This window comes from Bombina bombina, chromosome 2, assembly GCF_027579735.1.
Source record: "Bombina bombina isolate aBomBom1 chromosome 2, aBomBom1.pri, whole genome shotgun sequence".
Taxonomy (NCBI): domain Eukaryota; kingdom Metazoa; phylum Chordata; class Amphibia; order Anura; family Bombinatoridae; genus Bombina; species Bombina bombina.
This window is the reverse complement of record NC_069500.1, coordinates 1317119721-1317145237: the sequence shown is the minus strand read 5'-3', so window position 1 is coordinate 1317145237 and position 25517 is coordinate 1317119721. Positions and strand designations below refer to the sequence as shown.

Genomic DNA, 25517 nt, shown 5'->3' with positions numbered 1-25517 from the left:
CTAAACCGAGGCCCCGCCACATCGCAAAAACTAAAATAAAATTTTTAACCCCTAATCTGCCGGACATAGCCGCCACTATAATAAACATATTAACCCCTAAACCGCCGCACTCCCGCATCGCAAACACTATTTAAATATTATTAACCCCTAATCTGCCGGCCCTAACATCGCTGACACCTACCTTCATTGATTAACCCCTAATCTGCCACCCCCAAAGTCGCCGCCACTATATTAAATGTATTAACCCCTAAATGTAAGTCTAACCCTAACCCTAACCCCCCCTAACTTAAATATAATTTAAATAAATATAAAGAAAATTACTACAATTCACTAAATTATTCCTATTTAAAACTAAATACTTACCTATAAAATAAACCCTAAGCTAGCTACAATATAACTAATAGTTACATTGTATCTAGCTTATGGTTTATTTTTATTTTACAGGCAAGTTTGTATTTATTTTAACTAGGTACAATAGTTATTAAATAGTTATTAACTATTTAATAACTACCTAGTTAAAATAAAGACACATTTACCTGTAAAATAAAACCTAACCTAAGTTACAATTACACCTAACACTACACTATAATTAAATTAATTACCTAAACTAAATACAATTAATTACAATTTAAAAAAATTATCTAAAGTACGAAAAACCCCAACTAAATTACAGAAAATAATAAACACATTACAAGATTTTTAAACTAATTACACCTAATCTAATCCCCTAACAAAATAAAAAAGCCCTACCCTACACAAAATTACAAATAGCTCTTAAAAGGGCCTTTTGCGGGGCATTGCCCCAAAGTAATCAGCTCTTTTACCTGTAAAAACAAATTACAACCCCCCCAACATTAAAACCCACTACCCACACAACCAAACCTACTCTAAAACCCACCCAATCCCCTCTTAAAAAAACCTAACACTAACCCCTTGAAGATCACCCTACCTTGAGAAGTCTTCACCCAACCGGGCCGAAGTCCTCAACGAAGCCAGCAGAAGTGGTCCTCCAGACGGGCGGAAGTCTTCATCCAGACGGCATCTTCTATCTTCATCCATCCGGCGCGGAGTGGCTCCATCTTCAAGATGTCCGACGCGGAGCATCCTCTTCATCTGGAGTCTTCTTCAACAATGACGGTTCCTTTAAGTGACGTCATCCAAGATGGCATCCCTTCAATTCCGATTGGCTGATAGAATTCTATCAGCCAATCGGAATTAAGGTAGGAAAAATCCTATTGGCTGATTGGAACAGCCAATAGACTGCGAGCTCAATCCTATTGGCTGATTGGATCAGCCAATAGGATTGAACTTCAATCCTATTGCCTGATTGCATCAGCCAATAGGATTTTTCTTACCTTAATTCCGATTGGCTGATAGAATTCTATCAGCCAATCGGAATTGAAGGGACGCTATCTTGGATGACATCACTTAAAGGAACCGTCATTGTTGAAGAAGACTCCGGATGAAGAGGATGCTCCGCGTCGGATGCCTTGAAGATGGACCCGCTCCGCGCCGGATGGATGAAGATAGAAGATGCCATCTGGATGAAGACTTCTGCAGTCTGGAGGACCTCTTCTGCCCGACTAGGATAAAGACTTCTGCCCGTCTGGAGGACCATTTATGCCCGGTTGGGTGAAGACGTCTCACGGTAGGGTGATCTTCAAGGGGTTAGTGTTAGGTTTTTTTAAGGAGGTATTAGGTGGGTTTTAGAATAGGGTTGGCTGTGTGGGTTGTGGGTTTTAATGTTGGGGGGGTATTTGTTCTTTTTTTTTTACAGGTAAAAGAGCTGATTACTTTGGGGCAATGCCCCGCAAAAGGCCCATTTATGGGCTATTTGTAATTTAGTGCAGGGTAGGGCTTTTTTTATTTTGGGGGGCTTTTTTATTTTGTTAGGGGGATTAGAGTAGGTGTAATTAGTTTAAAAATCTTGCAATTATTTTATTATTTTCTGTAATTTAGTGGGGTTTTTTCGTACTTTAGATAATTTTATTTAATTGTAATTAATTGTATTTAATTTAGTTAATTTATTTAATTAAAGTGTAGTGTTAGGTGTTAGTGTAACTTAGGTTAGGTTTTATTTTACAGGTAAATTTGTCTTTATTTTAACTAGGTAGTTATTAAATAGTTAATAACTATTTAATAACTATTCTACCTAGTTAAAATAAATACAAAGTTAACTGTAAAATAAAAATAAACCCTAACGGCTAGATTTAGAGTTGGGCGGTAGCCGTGAAAACCAGCGTTAGAGGCTCCTAACACTGGTTTTTACTGCCCTCTGGTATTTGGAGTCAGTCAGGAAAGGGTCTAACGCTCACTTTCCAGCCGCGACTTTTCCATGCCGCAGATCCCCCTACGCCATTTGCGTATCCTATCTTTTCAATGGGATCTTTCGAACGCTGGTATTTAGAGTCGTGGCTGAAGTGAGCGTTAGAAATCTAACGACAAAACTCCAGCCGCAGAAAAAAGTCAGTAGTTAAGAGCTTTCTGGGCTAACGCCGGTTTATAAAGCTCTTAACTACTGTGCTCTAAAGTACACTAACACCCATAAACTACCTATGTACTCCTAAACCGAGGCCCCCCCCACACCGCCGCCACTCTATTAAATTTTTTTAACCCCTAATCTGCCGCTCCGTACACCGCCGCCAGCTACATTATCCCTATGTACCCCTAATGTGCTGCCCCTAACATCGCCGACACCTACATAATATTTATTAACCCCTAATCTGCCACCCCCAACGTCGCCGCTACCTTACCTACACTTATTAACCCCTAATCTGCCGACTGAACCGCACCGCTACTATAATAAATGTATTAACCCCTAATCCGCCTCACTCCCGCCTCAATAACCCTATAATAAATAGTATTAACCCCTAATCTGCCCTCCCTAACATTGCCGACACCTAACTTCAAACATTAACCCCTAATCTGCCGACCGGAGCTCACCGCTATTCTAATATATTTTTTAACCCCTAAAGCTAAGTCTAACCCTAACACTAACACCCCCCTAAATTAAATATAATTTTTATCTAACAAAATAAATTAACTATTATTAAATAAATTAATCCTATTAAAAACTAAATACTTACCTGTAAAATAATAATATAGCTACAATATAAATTATAATTATACTGTAGCTATTTTAGGATTAATATTTATTTTACAGGCAACTTTGTAATTATTTTAACCAGGTACAATAGCTATTAAATAGTTCATAACTATTTAATAGTTACCTAGTTAAAATAATTACAAAATTACCTGTAAAATAAATCCTAACCTAAGTTACAATTAAACCTAACACTACACTAGCAATAAATAAATTAAATAAAATACCTACAATTATCTACAATTAAACCTAACACTACACTATGAATAAATTAATTAAATAAAATACCTACAATTATCTACAATTAAACCTAACACTACACTATCAATAAATTAATTAAATAAAATACCTACAAATAAATACAATTAAATAAACTAACTAAAGTACAAAAAATAAAAAAGAACTAAGTTACAAAAAATAAAAAAATTATTACAAACATAAGAAAAATATTACAACAATTTTAAACTAATTACACCTACTCTAAGCCCCCTAATAAAATAACAAAGCCCCCCAAAATAAAAAAATGCCCTACCCTATTCTAAATTAAAAAAGTTCAAAGCTCTTTTACCTTACCAGCCCTGAAAAGGGCCCTTTGCGGGGCATGCCCCAAAGAATTCAGCTCTTTTGCCTGTAAAAAAAAAACATACAATACCCCCCCCCCAACATTACAACCCACATACCCCTAATCTAACCCAAACCCCCCTTAAATAAACCTAACACTAAGGCCCTGAAGATCTCCCTACCTTGTCTTCACCTCACCGGGTTCAGCGAGTCTTGATCCAAGCAGCGGCTGAAGAACTCCATCATCGGGCTGAAGTCGGAAGTCCATCATCGGGATGAAGTCTTCTATCAAGCCGCATCTTCAATCTTCTTTTTTCCGGAGCAGAGCCATCTTCTTCCCAGCCGACGCGGATCCAACCTCTTCAAGCGACGCCTACTCGCCGAATGACGGTTCCTTTAAATGACGTCATCCAAGATGGCATCCCTCGAATTCTGATTGGCTGATAGGATTCTATCAGCCAATCGGAATTAAGGTAGGAATCCGATTGGCTGATCCGATCAGCCAATCAGATTGAGCTCGCATTCTATTGGCTGTTCCAATCAGCCAATAGAATGCGAGCTCAATCTGATTGGCTGATTCCATCAGCCAATCAGAATTTTCCTACCTTAATTCTGATTGGTTGATAGAATCCTATCAGCCAATCGGAATTCGACGGACGCCATCTTGGATGACGTCATTTAAAGGAACCGTCATTCGGCGAGTAGGCGTCGGTAGAAGAGGATGTTCCGCGTCGGCTGGAAGATGATGGCTCCGGAAAAAAGAAGATTGAAGATGCTGCTTCATAGAAGACTTCATCCCGATTATGGACTTCTTCAGCGCCCGCTTGGATCAAGACTTCAGCCCGATGATGGATTTCTTCAGCCGCCGCTTGGATCCAGACTTCAGCCCGAGGATGGACGTCACTCTTCAGCCCCCCGCTTGGGCTTGGATCAAGACATCGGAGGCTCTTCTGGACAGATCGGGACCCGGTGTGGTGAAGACAAGGTAGGGAGATCTTCAGGGGCTTAGTGTTAGGTTTATTTAAGGGGGGTTTGGGTTAGATTAGGGGTATGTGGGTGGTGGGTTGTAATGTTGGGGGGGGTATTGTATGGTTTTTTTTTTACAGGCAAAAGAGCTGAATTCTTTGGGGCATGCCCCGCAAAGGGCCCTTTTCAGGGCTGGTAAGGTAAAAGAGCTTTTCTATTTTAATTTTAGAATAGGGTAGGGCATTTTTTTATTTTGGGGGTCTTTGTTATTTTATTAGGGGGCTTAGAGTAGGTGTAATTAGTTTAAAATTGTTGTAATATTTTTCTAATGTTTGTAAAAAAAAATTATTTTTTGTAACTTAGTTCTTTTTTATTTTTTGTACTTTAGTTAGTTTATTTAATTGTATTTATTTGTAGGTATTGTATTTAATTAATTTATTGATAGTGTAGTGTTAGGTTTAATTATAGATAATTGTAGGTAGTTTATTTAATTTATTTATTGATAGTGTAGTGTTAGGTTTAATTGTAACTTAGGTTAGGATTTATTTTACAGGTAATTTTGTAATTATTTTAACTAGGTAACTATTAAATAGTTCTTAACTATTTAATAGCTATTGTACCTGGTTAAAATAAATACAAAGTTGCCTGTAAAATAAATATTAATCCTAAAATAGCTACAATATAATTATAATTTATATTGTAGCTATATTAGGGTTTATTTTATAGGTAAGTATTTAGATTTAAATAGGAATAATTTATTTAATAAGAGTTAATTTATTTCGTTAGAATAAAATTATATTTAACTTAGGGGGGTGTTAGGGTTAGGGTTAGAATTAGCTTTAGGGGTTAAAAAATGTATTAGAGTAGCGTTAAGATCCGATTGGCAGATTAGGGGTTAATACTTGAAGTTAGGTGTCGGCGATGTTAGGGAGGGCAGATTAGGGGTTAATACTATTTATTATAGGGTTATTGAGGCGGGAGTGAGGCGGATTAGGGGTTAATAACTTTATTATAGTAGCGGTGCGGTCCACTCGGCAGATTAGGGATTAATTGTAGGTAGGTGGAGGCGACGTTGAGGGGGGCAGATTAGGGGTTAATAAATATAATATAGGGGTCGGCGGTGTTAGGGGCAGCAGATTAGGGGTACATAGCTATAATGTAGCTTGCAATGGTGTACGGAGTGGCAGATTAGGGGTTAATAATAATATGCAGGGGTCAGCAATAGCGGGGGCGGCAGATTATGGGTTAATAAGTGTAAGGTTAGGGGTGTTTAGACTCGGGGTTCATGTTAGGGTGTTAGGTGCAGACTTAGGAAGTGTTTCCGCATAGCAAACAATGGGGCTGCGTTAGGAGCTGAACGCTGCTTTTTTGCAGGTGTTAGGTTTTTTTTCAGCTCAAACAGCCCCATTGTTTTCTATGGGGGAATCGTGCACGAGCACGTTTTTGAAGCTGGCAGCGTCCGTAAGCACCGCTGGTATCGAGAGTTGCAGTGGCGTTAAATTATGCTCTACGCTCCTTTTTTGGAGCCTAATGCAGCCATTCTGTGAACTCTAAATACCAGCGGTATTTAAAAGGTGCGGGGGGAAAAAAGCATGCGTAGCTAACGCACCCCTTTGGCCACAGAACTCTAAATCTAGCCGTAAGATAGCTACAATGTAACTATTAGTTATATTGTAGCTAGCTTATGTTTTATTTTATAGGTAAGTATTTAGTTTTAAATATGAATTATTTAGTTAAAGGGACAGTAAAGTGAAAACTAAACTTTCATGATTCAGATAGGGCATGCAATTTTAAACAACTTTCCAATTTACTTTTATCAGCAAATTTGCTTTGTTCCCTTGGTGGTATTTTTGAAAAGCTAAACCTAGCTAGGCTCAAACTGATTTCTAAACAGTTGAAAACCGCCTCCTAGCTCAGAGCATTTTGAAAGTTTTTCACAGTTAGACTGTGCTAGTTCACATGTGTCATATAGATAACATTGTGCTCACTCCAGTGAAGTTATTTAGGAGTCTTCACTGATTGACTACACTGCATGTCTGTCAAAGGCACTTAGATAAGGAGGCTGTCTGCAAAGGCTTAGATACAAGGTAATCAGAGGTAAAAAGTATATTAATATAACTGTGTTGGTTATGCAAAAACAGGGAATGGGTAATAAAGGGATTTTCTTTTTAAATAAGAAAAAATTTGGTGTAGACTGTCCCTTTAATTGTAGTAATTTTATTTAGATTTATTGTAATTATATTTAAGTTAGGGGGGGTTAGGGTTAGACTTAGGTTTAGGGGTTAATAACTTTATTATAGTGGTGGCGACGTTGTGGGCGGCAGATTAGGGGTTAATAAATATAATGTAGGGTTCGGCAATGTTGGGGGCAGCAGATTAGGGGTTCATAACTATAATGTAGGTGTCAGTGATGTTGGGGGCGACAGATTAGGGGTTCATAACTATAATGTAGGTGGCGGCGGTGTCCGGAGCGGCAGATTAGGGGTTAATAATATAATGCAGGTGTCGGCGATGTCGGGGGCGGCAGATTAGGGGTTAATAAGTGTAAGATTAAGGGTGTTTAGACTCGTGGTTCATGTTAGGGTGTTAGGTGTAGACATAAAAAGTATTTCCCCATAGGAATCAATGGGGCTGCGTTAGGAGCTAAATGCTGCTTTTTTGCAGGTGTAAGAGTTTTTTTCAGCCGGCTCTTTACCATTGACTCCTATGGAGAAATCGTGCACAAGCACGTTTTACCTGCTCACCGCCAACATAAGCAGCGCTGGTATTGAGGTGAGATGTGGAGATGTGGAGCAGCATAAACTGCTCGTTAGCACTGCACCCCTGTTAACGCAAAACTCGTAATCTAGGTGAATGTAATGTCAAAAAGATTTTTTTTTTATTCAACAGTCCTTAACAGAAAACCTGCTCCTTAGTATGTGGAAACCCAAGTTTTATAAAGCACCTTTTTTAATTAGCTCAGTAAAAAAATAAATATGTATACATCATTATGTGTCTAGTGACACAGATCAGTGATATAGGAGACTGCTTTCCTCAGGGTGATTCCTCTCCTTTTAACTTTCAGTTTTAGCTCTAACAAATTATCCGGTTTTAACACCCCCCCACTGTGATCTTGTTGCTCCATTAGTATGATTGACATCCAATGCAGCCAATTAACATAACAGCTTCCTTTCAAATATATATATATAAAAAAAATTTAATGTATATGCTTGTAATCTGTGTATTTTGACATGTGCTATACCAGTAGTTTATTAAGCAAGCACTGCCACTTTAATTTAAACATTTTTAAGGTGATCCCCACTGCTCCCTAATGCACCCCGGGCCACTGCCCAGTCTGCCCGCCCCTAGAAATGGCCCTGCCTATACAATCAGGCTGATTGACAACCCCTGCTAGCGGCCGATAGGCTGTGAATCTGCAGGGGGCGGCATTGCACAAGCAGTTAACAAGAACTGCTTGTGCAACGACAAATGCTGACAACATATACTGTTGGCATTTATCGATGTATGGCTGACATGACACGCTAGAAAAAAAAGTGGCTTTAGGCTTTTTCTTTTAGCCCTGGTGAAGATAAGAATTCTTAAAATAGTAAATATTGCTAACAGTTGGCCAAATGAGGATTGTTGGAAGTAATGGGAAACCATTATCACCAGTCTTTAGCAGCTTAGATTGTAACTAATCAGAAATAGAAAAACACGGGTTGGGAGCCAAAGCCCCCCCAATAAATAGGATCATAAAGATTGGGATCCATGCCAATATGTTTTATCACAATATGCTTATCAAAGAAAGGGGAGTTTAAAATGCCTGGCAGTGACAGGCTACATGATGTCACTGACATGTCGCGCATGCGTTAGAAAGAAATGTATGTGCATGCAGCGTACTGCAATATTGAGGGTGTCAGTACAGTACAATTTATCATGAAAGGTTTGACAACTTTTCAACAAAGCATTTTTTAGTAAATAGAAGAACATTTTAAATTGCTTTGGATTAAATTTAAAACAAAGTTGTGCATTTGATGTAATATCTTTTTAACAAGACTTGGTAAATAGTAGTTTCAAATTTGTATATTAGCAAAAGTGGTGCTGTTAGGAAGGGTACTGGACTAAAGTCAGTTATGATATGAGTTCAATATATGTCATCAATGACAAAGTACTTCCAACTCCCAGCACCTGAAAAACATTTCAGTGCTTGAATAGAGGCTGCACTAAACTGTGTGTAAGTAAAAATGAAGAATGAACCTCAGCATATGATGGAGATGCCAATTTGCTTTTTAAACAATTTACTGTGCCCAGGATGATTTATAGTACCTTGCACTTTCTATTTGGTTCCAGTGACCCATGATACCTTCTAAATTAGATCAAGTTTACTTTTTACCACTTTAGGACGTTTATTCAATTCCATAGTTAAAGTGAACTTAAAGGGATATAAAACCTGTTTAGATAGAGCATGTAATTTTATACAACTTTCCATTTTACTTCTATTATCAATTTTGTTTCTTTCTCTTGGTATCCTTTATTGAAGGTGCAGCATTGCACTACTTGGAACTAGCTGAAAACATTGATAAATTAATGAAAATATATGTGGTCAGTCACCAATCAGCAGCTAGCTCCCAGCTCCTGAGTCTACCTAGGTAATCTTTTTAACAAAGGAAACCAAGAGAACAAAGCAAATTAGATAAAATAAGTTAATTGGAAGGTTGTTTAAAAATATATGGTGTATCTGAATCTAGATTTAAAATGTGCATATCCTGTTTTGCAGGACCAGCACAGCCAATAAGAGGCTGCATCACTGGGGTTACTTGCCACAGGGTAAGAGAAACAGAAGTGTTACGTCACTGTGCATGAAAACACTTTAGTGATAATGCATAACTCATTTGCAGTGCCTTATTAAAAGTACATGAAACCCAAATGTTTCTTTCATGATTCAGATACAGCATGCAATCTTAAAGGGACATAATACTCATATGCTAAATCACTGATGCAGTATAACTGTAAAAAGCTGACAGGAAAATATCACCTGAGCATCTCTATGTAAAAAAGGAAGATATTTTACCTCACAATCTCCTCAGCTCACCAGAGTAAGTTCTGTGTAAAAAGTTATACTCAGCTGCTCCCTGTTTTATCTTAGTTTATATAAGGAGATCAAGCACAGGTCTTCATAACTGTAAACTTTATTAAGAATGCTATACACACACACACACACTATGCAAGAGGCACTTCCTGACTCTACCATTGTGCACATCACAGGTTGATATGCTTCATACCAACTGATAATCTCAATATCACACATTTCCCTTTTTCTTTTCTTTTTAAACAACAGAAAACTTAAAGTACATTTTTTTTAACTGTAGTCTATGTGAAAAAACTTCAGTCCCTTTTAACATTGTTCAATTAGACGATTAGGTTTTTTGATATATCGACCTGACCTTGTTTGCATTGCATCACTGGCAGGCAAGTCAGTCGAGCTTTGCAAAGTTTCTCTGGCATCTTCATTCTCCAGCTGCAATGGAGTGTTCAATGTATCCTCACAGGTTTCCTTCACTGCCGAATTGTTGTGAACTGATGGAATAGCCATCAAATGTCTACGATTCCTACGTAAAATGTGCCCATCATTGGTTTGAACTACATACGATCTTGGAGAATATTGCTGGATAACTGTCCCTTCGGTATTCCAGCTGTTTGAACCTTGTACTCGCACAGGAGTTTGTACCTGAAGATTCTCCAAAGGCTTTGCAGCTCGGTCATAGTATTCATTCCTTTTTTCTCTGAGTTTCAATTTGGTTTCTATTACATGTTTTTGTGGGAACCTTTTCCAAGGTTTCACAACTGGTACTCGTGTGACCAGCTGTCTGCCAAACAATAATTCTGCCGGTGACTTCCCACATTTTAAAGGAGTAGCTCTATAGCTAAGAAGAGCCAGACATGGATCCTCGTCTGCATCTGTTGCTTTACGAAGTATGTTTTTCACTATTTTTACTCCAGCTTCTGCTAATCCATTTGCTTGTGGATATCCCGGGCTGGATGTTCGAAATTTTTCTATTACATGTTTTTGTGGGAACCTTTTCCAAGGTTTCACAACTGGTACTCGTGTGACCAGCTGTCTGCCAAACAATAATTCTGCCGGTGACTTCCCACATTTTAAAGGAGTAGCTCTATAGCTAAGAAGAGCCAGACATGGATCCTCGTCTGCATCTGTTGCTTTACGAAGTATGTTTTTCACTATTTTTACTCCAGCTTCTGCTAATCCATTTGCTTGTGGATATCCCGGGCTGGATGTTCGATGTTCAAATTCATAGGTACTGGCAAAAACCCTAAACTCTCTACAATTGAATTGAGGACCATTGTCTGATATTATTACTCTTGGAATGCCATGTCTCGCCAAAATTGCTTTTACTTTTTTGATCACTGTACATGCTGACTTATCTTCCAATAATGCTATCTCTGGGTAATTAGAGAAGTAATCCATTACTAAGATATAATGCTGATTTTTGAAAACAAACAAGTCCATTCCTAACTTTTCCCAGGGTGCCAACGGGAAGTCTGTATCCAGTATAGGCTCTTTAGGTAACTGAGGTCTGAATTTTTGGCAAGTCCGGCATTGAGTGATCATTGTCTCAATGTTTTCATTCATATTTGGCCAGTACAAAATGTCTCTAGCTCGTCTTTTTGTCTTTTCTATACCTGAATGACCTTCATGTAGTCTTTTCAGTATTTGACTTTGCAAACTCGCTGGTACAATTATCTTTTGTCCTTTCAAAAGTATCCCTTTTATCAAAGAAATTTCAGAAATGTATGGTCTATACAGTGATGGCATTAGTGTCTTAGATTTGCCACTAGAAACTGCTTTCTTCACTTGACTTAAAAGAGCATCTGTTTCTGTAGCCTGTTCTATTGCTGCCCACATTGCATGACTAAACGGGGCTGTCTTCAAGATCAGATTGACGTGAACAGTCACCTCTTTCTGCAACTGTAAGTCCTCATTGTTAAATGGTAAGTAAGCTCGTGACAGAGCATCCACTACCACCAACTCCTTGCCAGGTATAAGATCCAAGGTGAAGTCATACCTTTGAAGTCTCAGCAACAAACGTTGAATTCTTGGAGGTGCATCTATCAAGCCCTTTTGGTAGATGTGAATCAAAGGTTTGTGATCAGTTTCTGCTGAAAATACTCTTCCATACAAATAAACATGAAATTTTTCACATCCGTAAACTAGTCCCAGTGTTTCCTTTTCAATTTGAGCATATGATTTTTCAGTATCTGTCAATGCCCTAGATGCATAAGCCACAGGCATCCATCCCGAGCCTTGATTTTGAAATAGAACTGCTCCCAATCCATTTTGTGAAGCATCAGTTGACAACTTTGTTTTTGCTGTTGGATCAAAGAATTGCAGAGTTGGTGCAGTAGTAAGCATGTCGTTCAAAAACTTCCATTCTTTATGGTGATTCTCTGACCATTCCCAGGCATAGTTTTTTCTGAGTAGTTGTCGCATTAGTACAGTTTTGTCTGGTAAATTAGGTATGAACTTGCCAAGGTAATTCACCATTCCTAATAAGCGTTGTATATCTTGCTTATTTTCTGGCTGTGGCATTTCTGTAATTGCCTTAATCTTTTTCATGTCTGGTAAAACACCACCTCCCGTGAGTTGTTCTCCCAAATATTGAATTGAAGTTTTTCTGAATTGACATTTTGTCTTATTGAACTTCAAATTATTTTCCTTAGCAACATCTAAGACCATCTTTAGCCTTTCATCATGTTCTTGCTTGGTTTTACCCCAGATCAGAATATCATCAATGAATACGGTTGTGCCTGGTATTCGTTCAAGAAGTTGCTGCATGGTACTATGAAACACTTCTGGTGCTGAACACAAGCCGAAGGGCAATCGTTTGTAACAGTACCTCCCATAAGGAGTATTAAAAGTGCAGAGTTTCATGCTTTCCTCCTCCAGTGGAATTTGCCAAAATCCTGAGGATGCATCCAGTTTACTGAATACAGTTGCTCCACTTAGCTCCCCAAGCAATTCTGGTTTTGTTGGTAAATGGAAGTGTTCTCTTAAGATGCTTTTATTCAGTTCCTTGGGATCAATACAGATTCTGAGACCCCCATCCGGTTTTTCCACCAACACCATAGAATGAACCCATTCAGTAGGTGTCTTGATTTTCTTTATAATACCTTTATCCTCCATCCTGGCAAGTTCACGTTTAAGACGATCCCTTAGAGCAACTGGAACATTTCGCATGGCATGCACTACTGGACGAGAACCTTCTTTTAGTTGTATTTTATGTTGCATTGGAAGACATCCTATTCCTTCAAATACTGAAGCATAGTCTGTTAATAAATGTTCTATGTCCTCTTCTTTATTAGTTCCATCAATGGCATTTCCCTTTTAATCAGTCCTAAAGTTTCACACATTTGAAGACCCAGTAGAGCTGGTTTGTTTCCTGGAACTACCAGAATGTTCATTTTATGTGTTTGATTTCCATATTCCAGGAACACACTGCACTTGCCAAGCACTGGGATAAAATCCCCAGTATATGTCTTTAGTTTAACTGAGCTTTTCAGAAGTTCTGGTTTGTTCTTCAATTGGTGATACTTGCTCTCAGGCATCAAATTAGCTTGTGCACCTGTATCTACTTTGTAAGCAATATTAGTGCCATTTGTAATAGCTTCAATGACCCACTCCTTATCTGTAGCTTTGGTTAAGTCAAGTATTCCAATAAAGAATTCTTCTGATTCCTCACTTTCTGACTGGTCAACAATGTGAACCGTTTTTTTAGCTTTACACATCTTTTGAAAGTGATTCCTTTTTCCACATTTTCTGCAGATTTGCCCATAGGCCTGACATTGTCTTATGCCATGCTGCTTTCCACATCTGGTACATAGCCAGTCTGATTCAGGCTGAGAATTTGCTGTTTGTGTGATAAAACTTTTTCCTTTCATTTTCATAATGTGAATGCACTTTGTTTTTCCCCACTGTAACTGACATTACTGGTGTTGCTGCTGTACTGTGGCAGAGTGTGCGCACTTGTTCCTGTGCTGCCTCTGAACTTTGACAAATTTCTACTGCCTTTTCCAGTGTTAAATCTTTCTCTCTGAGCAAGCGTTCTTTAACCCTTATATTTCTGCTGCCCATGACTAACTGGTCTCTGATTAATGAGTTACACATTGCTCCATAATTACATGATCTACTCTTCAGTTTTAATTCTGTTACATACTCCTCAATAGTCTCTGTTTCATTCTGCATTCTACATCTGAAAAGATACCTTTCATAGGTTTCATTGCGTCTAGGTACACAGTACTGTTCAAATTTGTCTAGAACAACCTGATAAACATCCCTTTCTTCATCTGTAAATGTGAAGGTGTTGTACATCTATTGCTGCTGATCCTGCTACAGTCAGAAAAAGTGCAATCTTTTGTTCATCATCTTGCTCCTGAGCTCCTATAGCTCTAACATATAGCTGGAATCTTTGCTTAAACCTCTGCCATGCATCTTCCATATTACCAGTCATTTTCAATTCTGGTGGAGGATTTAACTTTTCCATCTTAATGTTCTGAATTATGCAGTATTAATATAAAAGTCTGTAGTGCTGTTAGAATCAGTCAATTGTACAAGTTTATGATGCACTTACTCAGTTCATGAGAAGAAGCTGTAGTCACTCTGCCAGAGCCTTGACTCTCACACTTTCAATTTGCTGCAAATATTTCTAATGGATTCCTCAGAGTCTTTGCTTGTCAGTTCAGATGGAAGCAGGGAACTCCTTATTCTGACACCATGTTTTATCTTAGTTTATATAAGGAGATCAAGCACAGGTCTTCATAACTGTAAACTTTATTAAGAATGCTATACACACACACACTATGCAAGAGGCACTTCCTGACTCTACCATTGTGCACATAACAACAGGTTGATATGGTTCATACCAACTGATAATCTCAATATCACACACTCCCAGCTGCAGGTAAAAAATTAAAAAAAATGAAGAAATGAACAGCAGCCAATCAGCATCAGCAGTGCTGAGGTCATGAACTCTTACTGTGATCTCATGAGATTTGACTTAACTCTCATGAGATTTCATAGTAAGCTTCCTTTACCTGATTGGTGAAATAATATAAGAGTGCACGAAGCTCATCCTTTCAGTTGTCCCAGGACAGACACACTGATATGCTGCTTAGAAATCCTTTACAATGGGAGGTGGCTACTGAGGAACTTTTGAGGTAAAATATCTTTCTTTTTTACATAGAGATGTTCAGGTGATATTTTCTAATCAGCTTTTTACAGCTATGCTGCATCACTTTCAAGTGTTTAAACATTTGGGTATTATGGCCCTTTAAATAACTTTTTAAATTACTTCTATTATCAAATTTTCTTTGTTCTTTTAGCATCTTTGGTTGATAAGCAGGGACGTAAGCTTAGGAGCGTACATGTGTCTGGAGCATTATATGGCAGAAGTTTTGCAAGAATGTTATACATTTGCAAGAGCTCTAGATAGCAGCACTATTGCCTGCCTTGTAGTGCTCCAGACACCTACCTAGGTATTTCTATAAAACACAGAATATTATTATTATACTTTATTTATAAATTGACAGCAAATTCTGCAGCGCTGTCCATGGGAACAAAAGATAAAAGTACAGCGATGATACAATATTTGTAAGACAGGACAACATGTTTCAAACAAATACAGAAGGAATTGAGGGCCCTTTTCCGTTGGGAACTGAAACAAAACAGATTTGATAATAGAGGTAAATTGGAAACGTTTTTAAAATTGTATGCTCTAGCTGAGTAACTAAAGAATATAGGTTTCATATCCCTTTAAGGGTTTCATGGGCCTGGAACTGAATATTTTTGAGGGCCTATTTTTACACACACACACACACACACACACACATTCTCACACATACTCACACATACTTACACACTCACTCATACACACATACTCACACACTCACACATAAACATACTCACACACTCACACATACTTACACATACACACATACTCACACACTCACACATATACACACTCACTCATACACACATACTCACACACTCACACATACAAATACTCACACACTCACACATAGTCACATACATACTCACACACTCACACATACTTACACATACACACATACTCACACACTCACACATATACACACTCACTCATACACACATACTCACACACTCACACATACACAAACTCACACACTCACACATAGTCACATACATACTCACACACTCACACATACTTACACATACACACATACTCACACACTCACACATAGTCACACACATACTCACACACTCACACATACTCACACATATTTACACACTCACTCATACACACATACTCACACACTCACACATACACATACTCACACACTCACACATAGTCACACACATACTCACACACTCACACATACTTACACATACACACATACTCACACACACACACACATACTCATACACACTCACACATACACACATACTCACACATACATACTCACACACACACACTCATACATACACACATACTCACACACACACACACGAACTCATACACACTCACACATACACACATACTCACACATACATACTCACACACACTCATACATACACACAAACTCACACATACTCACACACAATCCGCAATCCTTGGTAAAAGCAAAACTCAATAATTTCTTTTTCTACAGTAAAAAAACAACATAAAAAGCCACATGTAGGATAAATAAAATCATGTTTTCAAGTGCACATAGTCAGACCAGCTATATGTATGTTGTGCCTTTATGGGCACTTGTTCACTGGTTTCATTTGAAAGAATTTTCCTACCTCAGAATTGAATACAATTATCAGCTTCTTGCCCGAGTATAAAACATAATTAACTTACCACACAAAATCAGTTATTTCACATTGGCAAATTTTAGAGGTCAACGTAGATGTAAAGCTTCTTCCTTTGATGCACCAAGAGGTTGTTTTCCTCTTTCGAAAACTTCTCTGCTGGCCCATAATGCAATGCTCACCCTAAGGAAATAAAACTACTATAGTTATGGGAAACAGAACAAATGATCTTTATGCAGGTTTCTCTGTACAACTAAACTAAAAACATTTTTAAATAGCTAACTTTACAAACTGAATTTGCAAATCATCAAATATTATACAAACTTTTAAAATCTCTTCACAGATCTAGATTTTAAGAACAAGTTGGATGATAGTCATTGCATGTTTGTTGAGTATAGTTCATACATTCATTCTGGTTTTCCCAGTCTAGCCCTGGAACTTCTGTACCACTTTTTTTAACTGCAGTGGCTAGTTTGCTTATTTGTGACTTTGTTTGGTTTTGGTGTTGCCTGATTTTTTATACTGACACTCAGTTATACAGTGTCTTTTCTTTCTGTGGCTGCCATCTTGAAAATGTCACTGTTGTGTTGGTAATAAAAGACCTTTGACCTTGTGTGCACATTTCGTATATCAAAGACCAACGTGAAGGATATGTAAGTGCCATTACCAACAAAAAAAACAAAGCTTGCACAAATGGAGTAAACTATTGTCTCCATATGAGTCTAAGGTAACTTACGGCTAGATTACGAGTTTTTGACGGTAAGGCTTGCGGTGCTAATGAGCAGTTTCTGCTCACCTACAAACAACGCTGGTATTACGAGTTTTTTCAAACCCGGCGTTATCCGTAGAAAAGTGAGCGGAGAGCAAAATTTAGCTCCACATCTCACCTCAAAACCAGCGCTGGATACGGTAGCGGTGAGCTGGCTAAACGTGCTCATGCACGATTTCCCCATAGGAATCAATGGGGCAGATCCGGCTGGAAAAAAACCTAACACCTTCAAAAAAGCAGCGTTCAGCTCCTAACGCAGCCCCATTGATTCCTATTGGAAAATACTTTTTATACACCCTAACATGAACCCTGAGTCTAAACACCCCTAATATTACACTTATTAACCCCTAATCTGCCGCCCCTGGCATAGTTGCCACCTGCATTATATTATTAACCCCTAATCTGCCGCTCCGGACACCGCCGCCACCTACGTTATACTTATGAACACCTAATCTGTCGCCCCCAACATCGCCGACACCTACATTATAGTTATTAACCCCTAATCTGCAGCCCCCAATGTCGTCGCAACCTACCTACAATTATTAGCCCCTAGTCGCCGACACTATACTAAATGTATTAACCCCTAAACCTAAGTCTAACCCTAACCCTAACACCCCCCTAACTTAAATATAATTTTAAAATTTAAAAAAAAATCTAAATAAAATTACTATCATTAACTAAATTATTCCTATTTAAAACTAAATACTTATAGTATAGTATATACTAATAGTTACATTGTAGCTAGTTTATGGTTTATTTTTATTTTACAAGCAAATTTGTATTTATTTTAACTAGGTAGAATAGTTATTAAATAGTTATTAACTATTTAATAACTACCTAGCTAAAATAAATACAAATTTACCTGTAAAATAAAACCTAACCTAAGTTACAATTACACCTAACACTACACTATAATTAAATTAATTACCTAAATTAACTACAATTAATTACAATTAAATAAAATAAACTAAAGTACGAAAAAACAAACAAACACTAAATTACAGAAAATAATTACAAGTTTTTTAAACTAATCACACCTAATCCCCCTAATAAAATAAAAAAGCCCCCCAAAATAAAAAAAATCCCTACCCTATACTAAATTACAAATAGCCCTTAAAAGGGCCTTTTGCGGGGCATTGCCCCAAAGTAATCAGCTCTTTTACCTGTAAAAAAAAAAATACAATACCCCCTCAACATTAAAACCCACCACCCACACACCCAACCCTACTCTAAAACCCACCCAATCCCCCCTTAATAAAGCCTAACACTAACCCCTTGAAGATCAACCTACCTTGAGACGTCTTCACCCAACCGTGCAGAAGTGGTCCTCCAGACGGGCAGAAGTCTTCATCCAGGCGGCATCTTCTCTCTTCATCCATCCGGAGCGGAGCGGGTCCATCTTCAAGACATCCGACGCGGAGCATCCTCTTCCAACAACATCCGACGACTAAATGACGGTACCTTTAAGTGACGTCATCCAAGATGGCGTCCCTTAAATTCCAATTAGCTGATAGAATTCTATCAGCCAATCCTAAGTAAGGTAGAAAAAATCCTATTGGCTGATCCAATCAGCCAATAGGATTGAGCTCGCATTCTATTGGCTGTTCCAATCAGCCAATAGAATGCGAGCCCAATCCTATTGGCTGATTGGATCAGATAATAGGATTGAACTTCAATCCTATTGGCTGATTGGATCAGCCAATAGCATTTTTTCTACCTTAATTCCGATTGGCTGATAGAATTCTATCAGCCAATCGGAATTGAATGGATGCCATCTTGAATGACGTCACTTAAAGGTACTGTCATTTAGTCGTCGGATGTCGTTGGAAGAGGATGCTCCACATCGGATGTCTTGAAGATGGACCTGCTCCGCTCCGGATGGATGAAGATAGAAGATGCCGCCTGGATGAAGACTTCTGCCCGTCTGGAGGACCTCTTCTGCCCGGATAGGATGAAGACTTCTGCCCATCTGGAGGACCACTTCTGCCCGTCTCAAGGTAGGGTGATCTTCAAGGGGTTAGTGTTAGGTTTTATTAAGGGGGGATTGTTTGGGTTTTAGAGTAGGGATGGGTGTGTGGTTGGTGGGTTTTAATGTTGGGGGGGTATTGTATTTTTTTTTACAGGTAATAGAGCTGATTACTTTTAAGGGCTATTTGTAATTTAGTATAGGGAAGGGATTTTTTTTTATTTTGGGGGGCTTTTTTATTTTATTAGGGGGATTAGATTAGGTGTAATTAGTTTAAAAAACTTGTAATTATTTTATTACTTTCTGTAATTTAGTGTTTTTTTTCCGTACTTTAGTTTATTTAATTTAATTGTAATTAATTGTAGTTAATTTAGGTAATTAATTTAATTATAGTGTAGTGTTAGGTGTAATTGTAACTTAGGTTAGGTTTTATTTTACAGGTAAATTTGTATTTAATTTTAGCTAGGTAGTCATTAAATAGTTAATAACTATTTAATAACTATTCTACCTAGTTAAAATAAATACAAAGTTGCCTGTAAAATAAAAATAAATCCTAAGCTAGCTACAATGTAACTATTAGGGGTTTAGAGGTTAATAGGTAGTTTAAGGGTATTAGTGTACTTTTTAGCACTTTAGTTAAGAGTTTTATGTTACGGCGTTAGCCCATAAAACTCTTAACTACTGACTTTTAAATGCGGTAACAGTCTTGACAGGAGAGGGGGAACCGCTCACTTTTTCCAAGACTCGTAATACCGGCGTTAGGAAAATCCCATTGAAAATATGGGATACGCAATTGACGTAAGTGGATTTGCGGTATGTTTGAGTTGCGTAAAAAAAGTGAGCGATACACCTGTACCTGCAAGACTCGTAATACCAGCGGGCGTTAAAAAGCAGCATTGGGACCAACGCTGCTTTTTAAGGCTAACGCAAGACTTGTAATTTAGGCGTAAGAGAGAAAATAAAATTTAGCTTCATGTGTGCTTGTTGCACAAAGGGGTTACATTTTGCTTTATGAAGGTTACTAACAACTATGGGGGGGGAAATCACAGCTCCATATGTGCTTTTAAATAAAGGGCTCCAGTTAAAAGGACAGTCTACTTAATTTTTTGTTGTTTAAAAAGATAGATAATGTCTTTACTACCCATTCCCCAGCTTTGCATAATCAATATTGCTATATTAATATACTTTATAACCTCTAAGTTTGCCTGTTTTTAAGCCCCTGCAGGCCACCTCTTATCTCAGTGTTTTTTTAAATCTTCCTTATAGTCAGACAGTGCTAGTTCATGTGTGCAATATAGATAACATTGTGCTTACACCTGTGGAGAATGATATTGGTTATGCAAGAATCAGCACTGATTTGCTAAAATACAAGATTGTAAAAAGCACTGAGGTAAGGGGCAGTATGCAAGGGCTTAGATACAGGTAATCATTGAGGTAAAAAGTATATTAATATAACCATGTTAGCTGTGCAAAACTGGGAAATGAGTTATAAAGGGATTGTCTATCTTTTTAAACAATAAAAATTTTCAAGTAGACTGTGCCTTTAAGAAACTGCGAGCCTGCAGCAGAGAGTTAAGACCGCTGCTTCTTAACCCACATCTCCAACTATAAAGTGGCATTTCTCAATTACCCTGGATTTCTCTGACTGGAGAGATTGATAGCAGGGGGCGGTATTGAACAAGCTGCAGATTGTACAATGATAAATGCGGGCGGCGTATTGCTGTCCACTAGCAGCAATTCTGGGTGCACAGGGGTGCAGATGTCTGCCCCTGTCTTTCCGGCCCTTCTTAAATTAGTAAATTCACTGTAAATTGAACAAATTGATTGTTATAGCTTTTTGTGTGTTACTGGAAGCAAGCGGTCAAATCATCACTTAGGGGTAAATTCACAGAAATTTGTGTTTTTGTTACTGGCACAAAGTGGTTAAATCATTGAACTATTTGTGTCACTGGCTGCTTTATGGAGTAAAATCTCTTAAATGTGTGTTTTGCTGACAGCCATAGGGGAAGTACAATCATCACTTTATATATGAAACTAGCATAAAGGGGATAAATACTTGTACCTTGCCTACACACTCTATATACATTTATTTATATATATAATACCTGAGGAGTAGAAAGGTTCCAGGAATCATAATCATCTTCTGTGCATTCTCTTGGGAATGTAGATCTAAAATCGACTTTTACCAACTCCCAGTCTGAACGGTAACTGATATGTCCAAAAACTCTATTCAGAATAAAAAAAACAGAAAACTCTTTAAGCAATGAAGTCATTTCTAATATATATTTTGTGTGTGTATATTTATATATATATATATATATATATATATTTCTCTTGTTAAGTGTATCCAGTCCACGGATCATCCATTACTTATGGGATATTAACTCCTCCCCAACAGGAAGTGCAAGAGGATTCACCCAGCAGAGCTGCTATATAGCTCCTCCCCTAACTGCCATTACCAGTCATTCTCTTGCACCCAACGACTAGATAGGATGTGTGAGAGGACTATGGTGATTATATTTAGTTTTATACCTTCAATCAAAAGTTTGTTATTTTATAATAGCACCGGAGTGTGTTATTCCTTCTCTGGTAGAATTTGAAGAAGAATCTACCTGAGTTTTTACTATGATTTTAGCCGGCGTAGTTAAGATCATATTGCTGTTTCTCGGCCATCTGAGGAGAGGTAAACTTCAGATCAGGGGACAGCGGGCAGATTAATCTGCAAAGAGGTATGTAGCAGCTTATTATTTTCTGACAATGGAATTGATGAGAAAATTCTGCCATACCGATATAATGTAAACTCAGCCTTAAATGCAGTAGCAGCAACTGGTATCAGGCTGTCATGTATGTATATTTTACACTTCAGTATTCTGGGGAATGGCACTTCACTGGAATTATACTGTGTGCATAAGACTTTAGCCTAATTTGCAGGGACTGGCAACAGGCTCTTTAATAACACTTAATTTATGTTAAACGTTTTTTGCTGGCATGTAAAATCGTTTCATTTTCTGAGGTACTGGGTGAATAAAATGTTTTGGGCATTATTTTTTCCACTTGGCAGTTGTTTTATTTAATTTATGACAGTTTACTGATCTCTCTCACTGTTGTGTGTGAGGGGGAGGTAAAAAAATTCAGTCAGAAGCTCATTGTATTTCCTGCATGATCCGGTTCATCTCTACAGAACTCAGGGGTCTTCAAAACTTGTTTTGAGGGAGGTAATCATTCACAGCTGAGCTGTGAGATTGTAGTTGACTGTGATAAAAAACGTTTATTTCTGTAACTTTTTTTTCTGCTATCAGGGTTAGTTATCCTTCGCTAATGGAAACAAGCCTTTGCTAAAATTGTGTTTTTTACAAAGATTTGATGCTATAACCTTTCAGTTTATTAACTTTCAACTGTCATAACTCTTTCTGTGCTTCTTATAGGCACAGTACGTTTTCATATTATAGTAAATTACTTGAAAAGTATTTCCAAGTTGCTAGTTTATTTGCTAGTGTGTTAAACATGTCTGATTCAGAGGAAGACATCTGTGCTATATGTGCTAATGCCAAAGTGGAGCCCAATAGAAATTTATGTACTAACTGTATTGATGCTACTTTAAATAAAAGTCAATCTGTACAAATTCAACACATTTCACCAAACAACGAGGGGAGAGTTATGCCGACTAACTCGCCTCACGTGTCAGTACCTGCATCTCCCGCTCGGGGGGTGCGTGATATTGTGGCGCCGAGTACATCTGGGCGGCCATTACAAATCACATTACAGGATATGGCTACTGTTATGACTGAAGTTTTGGCTAAATTACCAAAACTAAGAGGTAAGCGTGATCACTCTGGGGTGAGAACAGAGTGCGCTGATAATGTTAGGGCCATGTCAGATACTGCGTCACAACTTGCAGAACATGAGGACGGAGAGCTTCATTCTGCGGCTGACGGTTCTGATCCAAACAGATTGGATTCAGATATTTCAAATTTTAAATTTAAGCTGGAAAACCTCCGTGTATTACTAGGGGAGGTGTTAGCGGCTCTGAATGATTGTAACACAGTTGCAATACCAGAAAAAATGTGTAGGTTGGATAAATATTTTGCGGTACCGTCGAGTACTGACGTTTTTCCTATACCTAAGAGACTTACTGAAATTGTTACTAAGGAGTGGGATAGACCCGGTGTGCCGTTCTCACCCCCTCCGATATTTAGAAAGATGTTTCCAATAGACACCACCACACGGGACTTATGGCAAACGATCCCTAAGGTGGAGGGAGCAGTTTCTACTTTAGCTAAGCGTACCACTATCCCGGTGGAGGATAGCTGTGCCTTTTCAGATCCAATGGATAAAAAGTTAGAGGGTTACCTTAAGAAAATGTTTGTTCAACAAGGTTTTATATTGCAACCCCTTGCATGCATTGCGCCTGTCACGGCTGCAGCAGCATTTTGGTTTGAGTCTCTGGAAGGGACACTTGAATCAGCTCCATTAGATGAGATTACACACAGGCTTAAAGCTCTTAAGTTAGCTAACTCATTTATTTCAGATGCCGTAGTATATTTAACTAAGCTTACGGCTAAGAATTCCGGATTCGCCATTCAGGCGCGCAGAGCACTGTGGCTAAAATCCTGGTCAGCTGACGTTACTTCTAAGTCTAAATTACTTAATATACCTTTCAAAGGGCAGACCTTATTCGGGCCCGGATTGAAAGAAATTATCGCTGACATTACAGGAGGTAAAGGCCATGCCCTGCCTCAAGACAGAGCCAAACCTAAGGCTAGACAATCTAATTTTCGTTCCTTTCGGAATTTCAAAGCAGGAGCAGCATCAACTTCCTCTGCTCCAAAACAAGAAGGATCTGTTGCTCGCTACAGACAAGGCTGGAGACCTAACCAGTCCTGGAACAAGGGCAAGCAGGCCAGGAAACCTGCTGGTGCCCCTAAAACAGCATGAATTGAGGGCCCCCAATCCGGGAACGGATCTAGTGGGGGGCAGACTTTCTCTCTTCGCCCAGGCTTGGGCAAGAGATGTCCAGGATCCCTGGGCGCTAGAGATAATATCTCAGGGATACCTTCTGGACTTCAAATACTCTCCCCCAAGAGAGAGATTTCATCTGTCAAGGTTGTCAACAAACCAAATAAAGAAAGAGGCGTTTCTACGCTGCGTACAAGAGCTTTTATTAATGGGAGTAATCCATCCAGTTCCACGGTCGGAACAGGGACAAGGGTTTTACTCAAATCTGTTTGTGGTTCCCAAAAAAAGAGGGAACTTTCAGGCCAATCCTGGATTTAAAGATCCTAAACAAATTCCTAAGAGTTCCATCGTTCAAAATGGAGACTATTCGGACAATTTTACCCATGATCCAAAAGGGTCAGTACATGACCACAGTGGATTTAAAGGATGCTTACCTTCGCATACCGATTCACAAAGATCATTACCGGTATCTAAGGTTTGCCTTTCTAGACAGGCATTACCAGTTTGTAGCTCTTCCATTCGGATTGGCTACGGCTCCGAGAATCTTCACAAAGGTTCTGGGTGCTCTTCTGGCGGTACTAAGACCGCGAGGAATTGCGGTAGCTCCGTACCTAGACGACATTCTGATACAAGCTTCAAGCTTTCAAACTGCCAAGTCTCATACAGAGTTAGTACTGGCATTTCTAAGGTCGCATGGATGGAAGGTGAATGAAAAGAAGAGTTCTCTCTTTCCACTCACAAGAGTTCCCTTCTTGGGGACTCTTATAGATTCTGTAGAAATGAAGATTTACCTGACAGAAGACAGGTTAACAAAGCTTCAAAATGCATGCCGTGTCCTTCATTCCATTCAACACCCGTCAGTAGCTCAATGCATGGAGGTGATCGGCTTAATGGTAGCAGCAATGGACATAGTACCCTTTGCACGCCTACATCTCAGACCGCTGCAATTGTGCATGCTAAGTCAGTGGAATGGGGATTACTCAGACTTGTCCCCTACTCTGAATCTGGATCAAGAGACCAGAAATTCTCTTCTATGGTGGCTTTCTCGGCCACATCTGTCCAGGGGGATGCCATTCAGCAGGCCGGACTGGACAATTGTAACAACAGACGCCAGCCTACTAGGTTGGGGCGCTGTCTGGAATTCTCTGAAGGCTCAGGGACAATGGAATCAGGAGGAGAGTCTCCTACCAATAAACATTCTGGAATTGAGAGCAGTTCTCAATGCCCTTCTGGCTTGGCCCCAGTTAACAACTCGGGGGTTCATCAGGTTTCAGTCGGACAACATCACGACTGTAGCTTACATCAACCATCAGGGAGGGACAAGAAGCTCCCTAGCAATGATGGAAGTATCAAAGATAATTCGCTGGGCAGA

General features: G+C 38.7%; 1 protein-coding gene across 1 annotated transcript in view; it reads right to left on the bottom strand.

Moving 5' to 3' along the window:
- Window positions 1-25517, bottom strand: part of SORCS2 (sortilin related VPS10 domain containing receptor 2) — a 1789666-nt gene that overhangs the window by 185031 nt on the left and 1579118 nt on the right. Inside the window, exons 15-16 of the mRNA XM_053704165.1 lie at window positions 21295-21415; window positions 16504-16637 (exon numbers count right to left, since the gene is read on the bottom strand). Coding sequence (XP_053560140.1) covers window positions 16504-16637; window positions 21295-21415 — 255 coding nt within the window. The remainder of the gene's footprint in view (window positions 1-16503; window positions 16638-21294; window positions 21416-25517) is intronic.